The sequence below is a fragment of the Myotis nattereri genome (assembly GCF_964212035.1).
Source record: "Myotis nattereri genome assembly, chromosome: 4".
NCBI classification, from domain to species: Eukaryota; Metazoa; Chordata; class Mammalia; order Chiroptera; family Vespertilionidae; genus Myotis; species Myotis nattereri.
The window spans coordinates 103,072,451-103,089,550 of record NC_138079.1 but is presented as its reverse complement, the minus strand read 5'-3'; the positions used below and the strand labels follow the sequence as shown (position 1 = coordinate 103,089,550).

At 55.6% G+C, this 17,100-nt stretch overlaps 1 protein-coding gene across 1 annotated transcript; it reads left to right on the top strand.

Annotated features, from left to right (window-relative positions):
• The first annotated feature begins 9,811 nt into the window (after positions 1-9,811).
• Positions 9,812-16,900, top strand: MCRIP2 (MAPK regulated corepressor interacting protein 2). Its single transcript, XM_081090240.1, has 6 exons — positions 9,812-10,162; positions 10,421-11,538; positions 11,653-11,770; positions 15,833-15,960; positions 16,197-16,298; positions 16,529-16,900. Exons 2-6 carry the CDS (start codon positions 11,487-11,489, stop codon positions 16,597-16,599), a joined length of 471 nt encoding a protein of 156 aa, XP_080946366.1. The 5' UTR covers positions 9,812-10,162; positions 10,421-11,486; the 3' UTR covers positions 16,600-16,900.
• The last annotated feature ends 200 nt before the right edge of the window (positions 16,901-17,100 follow it).

Genomic DNA, 17,100 nt, shown 5'->3' with positions numbered 1-17,100 from the left:
TAAAAAATATATTTAAAAAAAATTAGCCTGATATATTTGGCCAAACATTTACTAGTAATTCACTCACCCCTAATGCCTTGGCAGGGCCAGACCAAATTATTTCATGGCCCCTATACGGCCCCCACCCCTGACCTGGAGGCACCAGTTTCCTACTTGCTTCACCTGCGGTTCCCTGGGCACCGGGCACCCTGTGGTATTGTCAGATAATAAATATATGTTCTGTCTTTGTTCCAGTTCCTGTCACAGAGCTCCTAACACACTGGAATGTCCTGAATGAGGGGGTGAGAGAAGCATTTGCTGTTATTAATAAGCCCCTTTCAGGCTTACCTGGGTTTACACCAATGAGGTAACTCTTGGGGGATGAGGGCTGGTTGCCAGAGGAACTCACCTTGTGATCATATGGAGCTTGGAACTTTCTTCCCTGCTCCTGACTTCTCAGAGGTTGAGGGGCTGGTGACTAAGCTAATCGCCAATGAACAATGACTTAATCAGCCCGTGTACTGGAACTTCCATAAAAACCCTAAATGAAGGCGTTTGGAAACCTGGGTTGGTGAACATGTGGAGGTGCTGCTCCTGGAGGGGGCATGGAGCTGCAAATCCTCCCCTCCTCTCCCCATGCATCTCTGCTATCTGCTATTCCCTCCTGTATTATTCTTCTTTTTTTTTAAATGTATTTTTATTGAATTCAGAGAGAAAGGGAGCCGAGGTTTGCCGACCAGTGGGATAAAAGATCAGCAGCCGGTGATAGCATTTCAGAGGCAGTGATATATGAAAAATGTATTTAAGGCTAGTAGGCGGCGGTTCTATAGATTTAAGAAAAGGAGTGTTTATTTATAGATTAAACTACATTATACATGTACTATATATGAGAAAGGTTGAAACAGAATCATTTGAGGGTCTGGAACGGATTAATTCCATTTACATTATTGCTATGGGAAAACAATTCAATTTTCGAACAAATCACTTCGCAAACAGCCTTCTGGAACGAGGTTTGAGAAATGAGGTTCCCCTGTACCCTAAAACTTGGTGGCTTGAAACAACAGACCTTCGTTTTCTCATTTCTGGAGGCCGGAAACCCAAACTAAAGGTGTCAGCTCCCTCAGTGCCCGAGGCGGTTGCTGGGGGCCCCAGGCATTCCCGGCTTGTGGCTGCATCACTCCGGTGTGTCTCCATCTTCGCTGTGCTGTCTCTGCACGTCTCTGTGACCAAACAGCTCTCTCCTTTCTCTTACAAGGACACTCACCGGTGGGGGTAGGGCCCACCCTAATCCAGGGGCCTTCTCTCAGTCTTTGCCGACTGATTCCACATAAGGTCACCATCTGAGGTTCGAAGCACACGCATCCTTTGGGGAACCCAGTCGACCCACTGCACCTGGGTTTGGGAATGGGCTGGGCCCTCCCTGGAAGCTGGGCAGGGAGGCGGAGCATGTAGCCAGAGCCTTCTCCTGGGCTGCTGGCCACCCCGCCCCGCCCCTGGCAGAAGCCCACCTTCCTGTCTGGGTTGGTGTGGGCCTGGGCCTCAGGTCTGGAAAGTGATTGAGGACTAAAAATGTAACTCCCTTCATCGTTTTCATAACATTTTAGTATTGCACCCAGGACCTTTTTTAAAATATATTTTTTTATTGATTTTAGAGAGAGAGGAAGGGAAAGGGAGAGAGACAAACATCCATGAGAGAGGAACATGGATTGGCTGCCTCCTGCACGCCTCCTGCCTGGAAATTGAACCCGGGGCTCTTGGTGCACTGGACGCTGCTCAACCAACAGAGCCACACCGGCCGGACTAGAACAGTTTTTAGGGTGGAAGGAGCAACAGGAGAGAGCCAGCTGGTCTCTGCTTCAGCTCTCTAGAAGCATTATAGAAACTAGCTGAGCCACACTGGCCGGGGCGAGGTTAACAGTCCTTAATGTGACAGGGGCCAGGGGGTTATATAGTATATAGGACAGTGTAAAATGGATGGGGGCACTGGGGTGCAATCCACCCCAGATGAGGGAAAATGCTTTACGTGCTCGCCTGGGGAAGAGCGACGGCCTGTTCCAGGAGGCAGCACAAACCAGCAGGCCTGGGGCACAGGGCAGGGGTCTCTGTACAGTCTCTGAGGGGGTTTGGGGAAGCGATCTCTGTTCTGGCTACATCGAATGTGAGGGTCCCACCGCCCTGAAGTCGTTGCACAGTCTCTCCCCACAGAGGAAGGCCAGGGCGGTGGGGGACGGGGCGGCAGGCCTTGTAGAGCTGGCTGGGGTTCCTGCTGGTTCAAGAGAAAGAAGCTGAGTTTTGGGGGGCTCTGGCTGGGCCCATCCCACGCCCCTTGGATGCCAACCTTTGTCCCCAAGCCAGGGTGAGTCTTGTGTTCATAGTTGTGTCCTGCGAGCAGCGCGGCTGGCAGCTGCCCCTACAACTTGGCCTTCACCCTTCCTCAGACCCCTGGGCTCTCGTACCCTCACACCCCTGCAGCCCCTGCTTGACCTGTGCCTCCTCCCCTCCCACTTGTCAGGACCATTCCAACTGGGCTGGTATCGGGGCCCTTCTCAGGCCTCTGGACACAACCTTTGACCTCAGACGAGGCCTGTGGGCAGGGCCAGGATAAACAGCCTCGGGCCGTGGCCACCAGAGGGCTTCAGCAGAGGCTGGGCCTGTCTCCCTGTTAATGGGCCCATCCTTCCCCCTTATTCAGGCAGCCAGAGGGGGTGCCTGGGGATGAGGAGCTCTCGGAAAGCTTGTGCCAGCTTCGGGGCTGAGGGTGAGGATGTGCCCCAGGACCTTGCTCCCTCTGCCAGGCACACACTCTCAGGACACAGGCCCTCCGCAGACGCCTCACCCTGTGGTGTCTCCCCAGAGTGAGTGAGAGCGTGCTGGAGGCCACCAGGAAGGCCAGGACAGCCAGCACAGCTGGTGCAGGAACGCGCCGGCCGTGATGCTGCTGGGGTAGGGGTAGGCCCCGCAAGGGTGGACAGAATCCTGAATCCTGGACATGTTCTCGCCTGGGGCCCAGCCCTCCTCTTGCCTCTCGGGGTCACAGGCCTAGCCCAGCCTGAGGAGGTAGCTGGGAGGAAGGCATTTGACCTTGAACCTTGCTTAGGACAGGGTGCAGAGCTAAAGGGCTGTGTGTGAGAGGCACATGAGAGGAAAGACAGCCCAGCCACCCCTGGGATGCCAGCTTCCTCGAGGGTCCGAGCAGGCCTGGTCACCTACACAGGTGCAGAGGGTGGCCTGGGAGGGACCCAGCACAGAGCAGGTGGGGTGAGGGGTTCCTCCTGCCGGCCTGTTCCCTCTACACCCCTCACTCCTCTCCCCTCTGCAGTGTCTGCCCTGCCTGGGTGGGAGGCTTCAGACCACTGTGCTCTGGGCTGTGGGGGTGTCACCGGAAAGGGGACCGAACCTGAGCGGATCTGCCTCGGGCCTGCCTGTGGTGTGTGGGCTCTGGGCTTGGTGCAGGGCAGACGTCACAACCTGAGTCCGGGGGATTGTGAGAGTGTGTTTATTAAAGCTGGGACAGTGAAACAAAAGAGGGGACTAAGGCAGAAGAAGCAGCAGGTGAGAGAAGTCAGAGAGAAGGGGGCCTTGGGGACAGGTTCAGAGGGTGAGCCTGGACGGTCTGCCGCTGCCCACTGCTCCCCTGAAAGCGAGTATCATGGGGTCCCTGGAGTCAGGAGGAAAACAGCAAAGATACAAGGCATGGGTGTGCTCTTGAGAGAACTCACCTTGTGTCTTTGTCTTGAGTCTTGACATGGAATTGTTGTCAGTCACTCAGGCTCACCAAACCCTTGGCTGAGCTGGCCCGGCACAGGGTTAAATCCGACAGAGAGAGAACAATTCCTTTCCAGGGAGAAGGCCGAGCATATTGACAGGCGAGTAGAAAGAGGGATAGAAATAAGAGAAAGAACGTTCTGTGAAGGTCTGGCGTTTATATTACTCATCTGTCACAGGTTCTTGTTTCTCGAAGAGGAACTTGACGGGTTCACAGAGTTGGTCTGGGTTTGTGGTTCCCGTGGGGACTCACAAGAAACGGGTCTAATTCGGGATAAGTGACCCCAGCAAGGTCTCCCTCTGAACTTCACTGCAGTTGGGGCGCTTTGTGGGACCTGGCGTGGGCCCTTCTATTTGGGTTGTAGTTGGGACTCAGGAGAGTTGTCTCAAGTTTTATATTGTTTAATACATATTTTTTGCCCTAACCGGTTTGGCTCAGTGGATAGAGCATCGGCCTGTGAACTGAAGGGTTCCAGGTTCGATTCCGGTCAAGGGCATGTACCTTGGTTGCGGGCACATCCCCAGTAGGGGGTGTGCAGGAGGCAGCTGATTGATGTTTCTCTTATCGATGTTTCTAACTCTCTATCCCTCTCCCTTCCTCTCTGTAAAAAATCAATAAAACATATTTAAATATATATATATATATTTTTTTTAATTTTTTATTTTTTAGAGGGAGAGGAAGGGAGAGGGATGAGGGATAGAGAGATAGAAACATCGACGAGAGAGGAACGTCATCAATTGGCTGCCTCCTGCACGGCCTTTACTGGGGATTGAGCCTGCAACCAAGGTATGTGCCCTTGACCAGAATCGAACCTGGGACCTTTCAGTCCGCAGGCTGATGCTCTATCTACTGAGCCAAACCGGCTAGGGCTGTCTTCCGGTTTTAAACTAGACCATATCTCCCGGCTTAACATGCTTATGTTGGTAGTCTCTATCAGGGGCACATAGAATTTTGTTCCCATATTCCTGTAATGCTTTTTGTTCCTGTCCTAGATTAATGGCATAAGACAATAAATAGCTGGAGGGTTTCCTCATGTGTTAGGAGGTCCGATCTGAGAACGGGACTGCCAGAGGTGAGTTTGTTACCGGTTGGGGTTACCAGCTGGGACCTCGGTTCTTTTTGTTGTCGCAGAAAAGATGTTAAGGGCAACAAAAACGAAAGTAAAGCCAAGTGGGATTTATTGACGATACACTCCAAGCGAGGAGTGGGCCAACTGAGAGAGACAATGGCCCCAAATTCCTGGGTTATATGTTTTAAGTCAAAAAGATGTTACCGGGGAGAGGAGACCTCGGTTCTTGTCTTCTTGAGGGAAAGATTTCAAAGAGACAAAGTGTAGAAAAGCAAGAATATATTGGCCGCAGCAAAAGTATACATAGGAGAGTGAAAAAAGGAGGGGCATAGGAGAGCCTGGGCGGGGCTGCCTCGGCTCACTGAGAAGTCAGATAATGGGGGGCCTTGGAGACAGGTTCAGGGCGTAAGCCCAGGAGGAGCTGACACTGCCCATTGCGTCCCTGGTTGCAAATCTCATGGGGCCCCTTAGAGGTTAGGGGATACCTGGTGAGGGAAGGGGAAAAAGAAAAGGGGGAAGCACCTAGTTTCTTATTATTCTACTAGAGGCCTGGTGCACGAGATTCCTGCACTGGGCAGTGTTGTGCCCAGATTTCAAGATCCCCAAGAAAACCACACCAGGGAGCCAGCCAGTCCAATGCAAAAGCAGAGGGTCCTTTATTGAGCTAGCTCGACTCCCCCTCCTGGCCGACGCAGCGACCGGAAGCAGAGTGAAACCTCTGTGAGAGAAACAGGGTTTTAATAGGGGGTGGAGTGAGGGGAGGGGAGCTGACTGTGGGCCCTGCCGATTGGCCAGGCGCCAGTTGGGTCTTCTTACACAGGATGTGATCATCTCTATGGCGCGCACGTCCCTTGATTGTCATTGGTTAGTTTAAAGAAATCCCAAGCGTGGCCAACAGGGGCCTGGGCTTCTGGGAAGAAGGTACTCTCCTGAGCACATGGCGGCTGCCCCAACATGGAGGGTACGGGGCAAGATGGAGGGCATAGCCCTCGCCCTTTCAGGCAGGGGGGTCCCTCAGCCCGGCCTGCGCCCTCTCACAGTCCGGGAGCCGTCAGTCGGACATCCTTAGCCTGCCCCAGAGACAGGAGAGGCTCCCGCCACCACCGCTGTGCTCCCCAGCCTTGAGCATGGCTCCCTGTGGGAGTGCACTGACCACCAGGGGGCAGCTCCCTCGTTGAGCATCTGCCCCCTGGTGGTCAGTGCGCATCATAGCAACCGGTCGTTCCGATGTTCAGTCGATTTGCATATTAGCCTTTTATTATATAGGATAACAAGTGCAAAGGGGCTAACTTGTGATTTTTCTTTAGGTCCAGCTCTCACTCGCATGAGGCCTACGGGTAACATAGACACCCAGGTTCATAGACATCCTGAGGTTCTTGGCATAGCTTGGCTAGAGTCCCTTTTAGGGTTTGGTTAGCTCTTTGTACCTTATCTGAAGATTAAGGTCTCCATAATTAGTGTAAGTGATAGTTGATTCCTAAAGCTTGAGCCAGCCATTGTGTGATCTTAGCTACAAAGAGGGTCCATTGTCACTCTGTAAGCTTTTTGGTAGTCCAAACCTGGGTAAGATTTCTTTTAGTATCTTTGTCTGTTCTGGTAGGAAAGGCTTCAATCCATCCGGTAAAGATGTCTACAAGTACTAGCAATTATTTAAATCTAGCTTTGGGGGACATAGGAATGAAATCAGTTTGCCAATCCTCCCAGGGTATGTGCCCCAGTGTTGTACTGGGGTCAGGAGGTGACGCGGGGTGACGCATTCTTTACAGTTTTATGAAGCCCTTGGATCACAAACAGTTGGGAGACTAGGGTGGTGTTAACATAAAAACATTCAAACCTGTAAAGAATTTTTGTGAGTTTATTTGAGCCAAACTGTCGACAATTGCCGGGAAGCAGAAGCTCAACGGATGAGGATAATGCTCCGGAGAATGGCGGCTTTTCGCCTATTTTTATACATTGCAATCAAAGGAGGGGACATAGGTGGGTTATATATAAAATCCATTGGTGATAGATTAGAGGGGGGGGCGCACGTGGAAGCAAAGGGGGGGGAACCCCTGGGATTGGATAAAAAGTAAAATGATTAGGTTGTGCCCCAAGGGCTCCGGAAAAAGGGAAGTTACAACTTACCCAGACATTTCAAGGATATGTTATCATAGGCAGAAAGACAGATAGGCTCAGGTAAGGTAAAGATTGACCTTGTCAGTGAAGATACGGGCCCAGGAGGTGACTGCCCACCATCACTGCTTTTAGTCAAAGTTTAATGTCAGACCATCCTTTGTGGTTACGTTAGTTCCCTGAGTTTGCAAGACTGCCACGAAGGCCTCCCCTGAGCTGGTCAGGTCAATCTTTACCTTAACTGTCATTGAAATGTCAGGGTAACTGGTAACTTCCCCTTTTTTTCCTGGACCCCTCAGGGCACAACCAAATGCCCTGGGCGCCCGGACAAAGACCACAGATTTCTTCATTGTTATTATCATTATCATGTTAATTATTGGCTGTTAACTATCCTGCACCCACCTAAGTAAAAGAAGTATGTGTCTATCATTCTACTCTTTACCCAATCCCAGAGGTTTCCACGCTTTGCTTTCTCCTGCCTCTTTATTCTAATACCAGTGGATTTCATGTAACCCACCTACGTCTTCTCCTTTGATTGAAATGTATAAAAATAGTTGAAAAGCCGCCATTCTCCGGAGCATTATCCCGATCCGTTGAGATTCTGCTTCCCGGCAATTGTCGACAATTTGGCTCAAATAAACTCACAAAAATTCTTTACAGGTTTGAATGTTTTTACATTAACAGAGGTGTAGCAATTAGCCCAAAATCTGGTGTCCACAGGCAGCAGAAGCCAGCTATTCCTGAATATCCCTGAAGCTGTCATTACTGTATGGGACCCCGAGAGCCACTACGGCCTGTTTTGTTTGGGGAGCCAGGGTCTGGACTCCTGGCGTAAGTAAATATCCTAAGGCCGTAGTCAGCAAACCACGGCTCACAAGCCACATGCGGCTCTTTGGCCCCTTCAGTGTGGCTCTTCCACAAAATACCACGTGCGGGCGCGCACGTACAGTGCGATTGAAACTTCGTGGCCCGTGCGCAGAAGTCAGTATTTTGTGGAAGAGCCGGTACTTTGTGGAAGAGCCACACTCAAGGGGCCAAAGAGCCGCATGTGGCTCACGAGCCTCGGTTTGCTGAGCCGCAGTTTGCCGACCACTGGCCTAGCAGCTTCAGGGGTTTTTGTTTGTTTTAATGCCAGTGTTCCCCCTTCACACAGGGGTGAGGCAGTTGCTACTGCTGTTCCCACAACCTGCACAGGCCTTGGCGGGGTGTTAATTCCCCTATTGTTCTGAGGGCCACACCACCCGCAACCACTCTCCAGCCTCCAGGAGGACGACTTAGGGTGTTTAAGGGCTCATTTTTTCCCTTCAATTACCTTAGTCTTGTTTACATTTCTTTTTTTTTCTTTTAATCCTCACCCAAGGAGGGAGGATATTTTTTCCATTGATTTTTTTTTTTTTTTTTTTTTTAGAGAGCGTGGAAGAGGGGGTGGGGAGAAGCATCTCTGTGAGAAAGACACATCAATTGGTTGCCTCCTGCTTGTGCCCCACCGGACCTGGGGATTGAACCGGCAACCAAGGTCCGTGACCTTGACCGGGAACTGAACCCCTGTACCCCCCCCCCCACCCGACTCCCACACACACTTTAGCCCCGGAGTAAAACCTGCCAGGCCTTGTTTACATTTCTAATGACCAAGTAGGAAGACTTGTTGAGACTGTCAATGAAATCTGTGAGTGAGCTGTAGAAACAAAGAAAATCTTGACCACAAGATAAGGAATTGCAAATATAGTGTCCCACAGAGTGGTTTACACAGGAGGAAGAGAAACCCGGTGATAGGAGATACCGCATGGCATGACGCGAATGATGCTGTTAAAACTGGTGTAATAAATGACCAGGATTTATATAATACTAGAGGCCCAGTGCACAGATTTGGGGTCACTTGTACCCTTGACCAGAATTGAATCAGGACCCTTCAGTACGCAGGCCGACGCTCTACCCACTGAGCCAAACTGGCTACAGCTGATGAGGCAAGTTTGGATGAAGGATTTACTCCACAGCTGATAGCTAGGTTTCCCCCACAGCAATGATGAGAAGTGACAAAAAAGATGAATGAGAGCCTGGCCATCATGGCTCAGTGGTTGAGCATTGACCCACTAATCAAGAGTTTGCTGGTTTGATTCCCAGTCAGGGTACATGCCTGGGTTTCGGGCTTGATCCCCAGGAGGGGGTGTGCAGAAGCAACTGATGGATGCTCTTATCAATATTTCTTTATATTTATATATAATCTGACTTCAAAGAGGAAGGGAGAGGGAGAGATAGAAACATCAATGATTGGAGAGAATCACTGATTGGCTGCCTCCTGCGTGCAACTGGGCATCGAACCTCGACCTCCTGGTTCATAGGTAGATGCTCAACCACTGAGCCACGCTGGCAGGTCTATCATCGATGTTCCTATCTTTCTACCCCTCTCCCTTCCTCTCTCTCTAAAAAATAAATAAAAATAGATTTTAAAAAAATACATATTAAAAAACAATAACTTTGTTCCCCCTATTGGGCTCCAGAATGTACTAGATGGGGTCTGGGCCTGGAGTGGTGTGTCTAGGGCCCCCAGCTAGTGTCTAGGGCCCCAGTTCTTGACTTTAGGTAGGAAAGATTCCACAATATGAGGTGATTTTGAGAGTATGTTTATTAAAGCTGGGGACAGTGAAACACAGGCTTAAGGTAGAGGAAGCAGCAGGACAAAGTCAGAGAACAAGGGGCCCTTGGAGACAGGTTCAGGGGGTGAGCCCAGGACGAGCTGCTGCTGCTGCCCACTGCTCCCCTTCTTGCAAGTCTCATGGGGCCCCTTAGAGTTTAGGAGGAAAACTGCAAAGATACAAAGTGCGGGCTTGCTCTAGCAGAGGGGCCTTGTATCCTTTGTCTTGAGTCTTTTTTTTTTTATCTTTCTTGGAATCCTGGGGGAGTGCTCAGGGAAGGGTCTCAACGGAACGTTCATTAGCTTTGGGTCCTTCAATATGTCGATTTACCAAAATGTATGTATACAGAGGCCAGGGTAATTTTCTGGTTAGTTTTATTTATTTATTTTAAAAATGTTTTTTATTGATTTTTAGGGAGAGAGTAAGGGAGACAGACAGAAATATTGATGAGAGAGAAACATCATTGATCTGCTGCCTCCCGCACGCCCCCTACTGGGGATCGAGCCAGCAACCTGGGCATGTGCCCTGACAGGGAGCCGAACCAGCGACCTCTTGGTTCATAAGTCACGCGCAAACACTGAGCCACACCAGCTGGGCTGGTTAGTTTTAATTTTATTTTTTTATTTTTATTTATTTTTATTTTTTAAATATATTTTATTGATTTTTTTACAGAGAGAAAGGGAGAGGGATAGAGAGTTAGAAACATCGATGAGAGAGAAACATCGATCAGCTGCCTCCTGCACATCTCCCACTGGGGATGTGCCCGCAACCCAGGTACATGCCCTTGACCCGAATCGAACCTGGGACCTTTCAGCCCGCAGGCCGACGCTCTATCCACTGAGCCAAACCGGTTTCGGCAAGTTTTAATTTTAAAGAACATTCTTGAAGAGGGGGACAGGGACCCAGGCCGTTCTGTCCTGAGACGGTCTGAACTGTGTAAACCATTTGCTCCCAAGTGTCCTTGGTTAGGGGAAAAAAATACCACCACCTTGTGATTCATTAGCTGATTATAAACTGTTCAAATCTTTGGCCTTGTCTAATTATTTCGTCTGTTTCCCTTATGCCACTTGTCAAGGAATTTCCCCATCTTCGTACTGACCTGCCTCAAGATAACATAGGCCAGCCGGGCCCCCTCACCGTCTCCCCCCACATCCCATTGCCCCCGGGTCTCCGGGACTGTGAAATGCTCGCTCCCGGCCCCGGGGCTGGCTGGCATGCACACGGGCACGGGAGGGCCGAGACGCGCAGCAGAATGCTGCTCCTGTCCCCTGGGGTGGAAGGAAGATTCCCAGGGTGTGTGTCAACTACCCAAACCCTGGGGACCGACCCCCTGTTCTCACCTCTGACGCCCCCAGTGCAATACGCAGGCCGAGAGGGTCGGACCCCTCACCCTGTCCTAGGCCACCCAAGACAAGAGCAGGAGCGCTCTCCTATGCAGGGTGCACACAGAGCACCCCAGCGCCTGCCACAGCCGGGGCGGCGGCTTCTGGGACATCACTGCTGACCCAGCTCTCGTCTTGGGCGGGAGCCTGGCGCACGGTCTGGGTGCCCCTGGGCTCCCCTGGCCTCGGGGCAGCGCGGGGGACCGGCGTCTCGGGCCCCATCGCACTCCGCCTTGGCCTGCAGCCGCGCGGGGCGGGACGCTGGTGTCGCCCGCCGGCCCCGCCTCGGCCCCGCCAGATCGGGTTAATTTCCCCAGGAGCCAGAGCACCGCCTCCGCCTCGCGCCCCTGGGCCGGTTCGCGCAGCGCGAGCCCTTTAAGAGCCGGGGGCGTGTAGCGGGCCCGCCCCCTCCCCGCCGCCCGTTAAAGGGGCCGTGCCCACGGCACCGGCCGCGCGCGAGCTCGGGTGGAGGGCACCGGACCTGCCCGCGGGCCGGGGAGGCGAGGGCGTGCGTCCGAGCGTGGCGCGGAGCGGCCCTCCGCACCATGTACACCATCACCAAGGGGCCCAGCAAGTTGGTCGCGCAGCGCCGCACAGGTGCGCAGAGGCGGGCGGCGGGCCGGGCCGGGCCGGGTCGGGTCGGGGTCCGCGCGCCTGGCCCGCCCCAGGTCCTGGCGCCGCGGCGGCTGACGCGCCTCCCTGTCCCCGCAGGGCCCACGCAGCAGCAAGTGGAGAGCAGGCTCGGCGAGCTCCTGAAATGCCGGCAGCCCGCGCCGCCCACGCCGCCGACCCCGCGGGCGCAGCCACCCGGACCCTGGCCCCTGTTGAGGTGAGGCGCGCGCGGCCCCGCGGGAGCCCGTCCTCCCTTCCCCCGCCGGCCGCCTCGGGGCCGGGAGGGTGACCTTGGGGAAAGGTTAGCGGAGACTGGGCCACGTGCTCGAGGTGGGCGGGCGCGGAGGGGCGGGGCGCGCCTACCCACCCGCTCGCCCCGCCCGCGCGGGCAGCCCTGGTTCCCACGCAGCGCTCCGGCCTCACCTGGCACCCAGCTGGGTCGGATGGGGCTGGGCCCGACGTGCTGGACACCCCCACGACGGGCCCCGTGGGACCCGGGAAGATAGCCCACGAGCTCCAAGGTCGGAGGGGCCCCACGCATCTGAGTCAAACGTCCGGGCGACCTTGGGCTTCAGAGGCCAAGGTTTAAGGCCGGCTGCTCTGCACTCCCGCGGGTGCGTGGTGGCCCAGGGCGGGTGCAGGACGGCTCAGGGCGCTGGCCCTCAAGGATCCTGTCTGGCTGCCAACTCCTTGCTTGCAGAGCTAGCTGGGGGAGAGCGGCACGTGGTTCCCTCTGGTGTTGCCATGCCACTGCCCTCCTCTGCCCTTCACCCCAAACACCCTGGCTGGGCCCTGGAGGCCCCCACAGATGCCCAGGGCTCTCTGGAGCCTGCAGCTTTCGCCTTTTCTGACCGGCAGTTTGACTGGTGCCAAGAGCCTGAGGCCAGCCGCAGCAGGCTCAGTCCTGGACACTTTGGCCTCACACCACCATGAGCTGGAGGTCGGATTCCCCTCCCCCAGAGCTCAAGCCCTGGCCTTGGCTTTGGTCTAGGCCGGTGGTCTGCAAACTGCGGCTTGGCAAACCGCGGCTCTCGAGCCACATGCGGCTCTTTGGCCCCTGGAGTGTGGCTCTTCCACAAAACACCGACTTCTGTGCATGGGCCACGAAGTTTCAATCACACTGTACGTGCGCGCTTGCACGTTGTATTTTGTGGAAGAGCCACACTCAAGGGGCCGGAGAGCCGCATGTGGCTCGCGTTTGCCCACCACGGGTCTAGGCGCACACAGGCTGAGGGCTCCTGGCCTAGGCTGTGGGTGAGGGCAGCAGAGCAGACTGGGGGGGGGGGGGGCGGCGTGGGGCAGAGGCAGTGCTGAGGAGGGCGAGGAGGAGGGTGCTGGCAAGGGGCACTTCCCAAGTTGAGGACCAACAGCCTCTAAAGTTGGCCAGGAGGTCAGGGATGTGTGTGTGTGTGTGTGTGTGTGGGCAGTGGGGGAGTTGTTCCTCAGCCTGCACCTCCCCCTCAGTTACAGGCCTCAGATGCCACAGGTGGAGGCATCCTTTGGGGACCCTTCTGAGCTGAGTTGACACTTTGGGGCTCTATCCTAGAGAGGAAAACGCTCTAGGCCAGGCACAGGTGCGTCCTGGGGAGGGAAGTGAGTGAGCGGCTTTCAGGGCTGCTCCCTGGGACCAAGCCTGTGCTTCACAGCGCCCCCACCCCCCAGGGGAAGAAATTAGGTACAGGTGTGTAGCTACCACTGGTCACCCAGGCAGGTAGCTTGGGGCTGGAATGGCCCAGGGTGCTCCCCACCCTCTTACCTAGAGAAACTATCACCTTCCTCTCCATGTGCCGCCTGCTGGGGAAGGGTGTGGGAAAGAGTACAGAGCCCTTAAAACGCCCAGGAGGCCTCGCCTCCGTCTCCAGCGTGCCCTGAGCCAGTGGGCACAGGCGGCCTGCCAAGTCCCCGGCCAGAAGGGTGCTGACAAGCTGGACCTGAGGGAGCTGGGCCGCCCACACGGTGCAGAGTGATGAGCAGGAAGAGCGTGTGCCGGCTGTGCTGGTTGCCCTCGTCTCCTAGGTCACTCCCGCTCCCCTGAACTGCCCGCTATAGTCCCTGTGGCCTTAAAGAGCCCCCAATGGGAGGTCAGCCAGCCAGCTGTCCTATACACGGAGGCACCCCGACCTCTACTGCACCTTCTCAGGGGCCATTCTCTAAAATGCCTCTCCCCTGACTTCCCGCCCACCTTCCTTGCTTTTTTCCTCTGCAGAGCCTTTTCACTACTCCCCTTCCTTGCCCCAACTTGCCCAGGAGAGAGGGGGTGTTGCATCCATCCTGCAGGCCTGGTGCTCTGCACATTTCACAGTGTCTGACCCACTAAATCAGCGGTTCTCAACCTGTGGGTCGCAACCCCTTTGGCGGTCAAACGACCCTTTCACAGGGGTCGCCTAAGACCATCAGATATTTACATTACGATTCATAACAGTAGCAACATTACAGCTATGAAGTAGCAACGAAAATAATTTTATGGTTGGGTCACAACAGGAGGAACTGTATTTAAAGGGCCAGAAGGTTGAGAACCACTGCAAATGGACAGGCTTGGGTTCTAGCTGGTCAGAGGTCTGGGTGGTGAACAGGCCACATGGGTCTGTACCTCTGACAAGCTCTCCCTCCCAGCCAGAGGCAGACAGGAGAGAGGCTATATCAACTGCTGGGAAGAAGATAAAATGGGGGCATGTGGCCACCAGAGGTCTAGGGGCAGATAGTCAGGCAGGTGGGGAGGGGGCTTGGGACCTGTACTGAGCTGTAGGCTTTGGGGTTAGATAGATGTGCAGTTAAGCCTGATGCTGCTACCCATCACGGCAGGTGACCTTGGACAGGTCACTTCCTTTGAGCCCAGATTCTGGGCTGAAAACTGGTGGGAGGTCTACCTGGGGGCCTCGGACGGGATTAGGTGAGAAGATGCCCCTGTTGGTGCTAAGCAGAGACTTGGGTGCTGTGGGCTGGGGCTTGCCGGTTGGCGGTGTCCCTGGGAGCAGGCACGGGGTGGCCTTCATCCATGGAGCACATGGGAGCCCGTGCCCTTTCCCCCAGAGGGCCTGTGTATTGGCTTTATGTAACCACACTAACTGCCCATAGACGACGGGGTGGCCAGGCTGGTGCCAGCCACCACCTTGGTCCCTGTGATTTGAAGGCCAGGGCTGCACTTCCCTTTATTTATTCCCTGTTCAGTATCCAGCCTGCAAGCTTTCCTGAAGTCTGCAGTCGTGTGTGTGCATGCGTGCGTGCGTGCGTGCGTGTGTGCATGTGTGGGGCAGGTGAGGGGCTGTCCAAGTCACACCCTCTGGTTTGTGCAGCTCAGACTGGGAGGAGCCCCGTCCCTGCAGAGTCCCTGTAGCCCAGAGCTGGTGGGACCGGTGCCCCTCAAGACGCTCCTCTTTATTTTAGTGCCCCTCTCGGCTGAGGAGGAAGTCCGAGCAGCGGTGGGGCACCTGAGCCCAGGATGGCGAGCAGGAGAGTGCCTGGCGGAGTGGCACGTGCAGCCCAGGACTCCCGGCTCCCACTTCCTGCTTTAGGTGCGGCCCTGCTCCCTCCACGGCCCATCACAGCCCTGGGTCCAGCTGGCCAGGATGGGCCCAGCGGCCCCCTGGACATAGCATGCCCACTGGGCCGACTCCAGCACCCGGGGGCCATCTCCTCATTCAGCATCCCCACCCCTGTGAGCAAGAGCCTTGCCCCTGCCTGGGGCTGGCAGGGGTTGCCCGGGGCTGCAGTCCCACCCTCCCCAAGAAGAACAGCCCACCCCGCACTGCGTGCCATTCCTTGGGGCTTCTCCCTATGGGGCCTGGAGCAGAGGCCGTTGGGCTCTTGTTTGGGTTCTTCTTCCCACCCTGGGGCATTGATGAGATGGAGAAGCTTCTGTGGAGAGAAATGGCCAAGAACCACCTGGTGGGTGGGGTTGGGACAGAGTGACCTGGTCACAACTCTAGTCAAACCTGGGCTGTTGGAGGCCTGGCCAGTCCATGGGAGGTGGGAGGCAGGTGGTTGGGGAGGGGGTGCCTGTGTGCCTTGAACATGGAGCCCTGCTGGGGAACCGGGACAAAGGTATGCCTCAGGGCCAGGGTTGCAGGTGTGAGCTGAGCTGCTGGGGGGCTCAGGCCTGCAGGAAAGAGGCCTTGGCCACTGGCTGTAGGAAGGCTGTGGTTCAGGGAAGGGCTGAGGCTGGGCTTGGCTTGGCCTGGGGGCGGTGGGTGTGGCCCGAGCCCGAGCCTGAGCCTGGAACTCCACCAGGCAGCACCTAGGCTTGGGACAGTCACCAATCACCTCCTCCCTCTTCCCACAGTCCAGGGCCAAGGCTTGTGTTCAACCGAGTGAACGGCCGGCGGCCCCCTACCACATCCCCATCCACCGAGGCGACCCAGGAGACCTACACACTGGCCCACGAAGAGAATGTCCGCTTTGTGTCCGAAGGTAGTTTGGAGGCTCGAGGTTATGGCCTGGGCCACCGGTCCTCTACCCCACTGTCACCCGACTTGCCGCTGCGAGAGCGCTGGGTTCCTCCTGGGCCCTCGACTTGTTTGCCCTGCGACAGTCCAGAGGGCTGCCTACTTCCACTTCTGGGCTGTGGTCCTGAGTGGCCACCAGGCCCTGGGGGGGGAGACAGGGTTCCAGGGACCTGGTTCAGCCTGACTGTCCTCTCCCTACAGCCTGGCAGCAAGTGGAGCAGCAGCTGGGTGGTGGCCCAGCCGGTGAGAGCAGCCCGAGGCCTGTGCAGTATGTCGAGAGGACCCCCAACCCCAGACTGCAAAGTGAGCCCTCCCCCACCCTCAGGGAGACCCCTCCACTCCCTGCCATAGTGACCTGGGCCCTGCCAGGTTCTAGTCCCAAAGCACAGCCGAGGGGACTTGAACCTGATCCACATCTTCACAGTGGCCTGCCGCATTTGGGGTCGGTTTGAGGGGCTTGTGGTGCTTGAGGGGGAGAGATGCTGACAGGTTGGGAGGCGACATCACTGCCCAGCCTTCTGCTCTGCCCACAGACTTCGTGCCCATCGACCTGGATGAGTGGTGGGCACAGCAGTTCCTGGCCAGAATCACTAACTGCTCCTAGCCGCCGCTTTGGAAGGGACGTCGCCTGCACGGGCCTGGCCCTGCCACATGGCAGACCTTCTGCTAGGAGAAGACCACGTGTACCCTCTGCAGCAGGTCGTGTTTCCCTCTGGGCCAGGCTGGACGCCAGCCACACCTGAAGTGCCAGCATTTGGACTTTTGTACCTTCTGACCCCTTGGCCCAGCTGTGCCAGGCTGCCAGGGGCTGAACCTGTCTGACCTCAATCCTGCTCACTGTGCCTGGGGACCAGCCCCTGGGGCTGGTATGGCAGAGCTCCAGGTTAATAAAGTCAAGAAACTGCCTTTTCAGCGTGGCCTTTATTTGGTGGTGGGGGTGGGGGGGGGTAGAAGGGGTCCTCTGAGCTCTGTGTAGCTGCTCTTCTGGGTCCTGACAGAGGTGCTGGGCCAGCTCATCTTCCTTGGGAGTCTGTGGACCTCACCCTGCCGCCCACCCCCGACACCCACTCCTGCTTCCTCTCCCTGTTGGTGTTGGCAGGTGCCT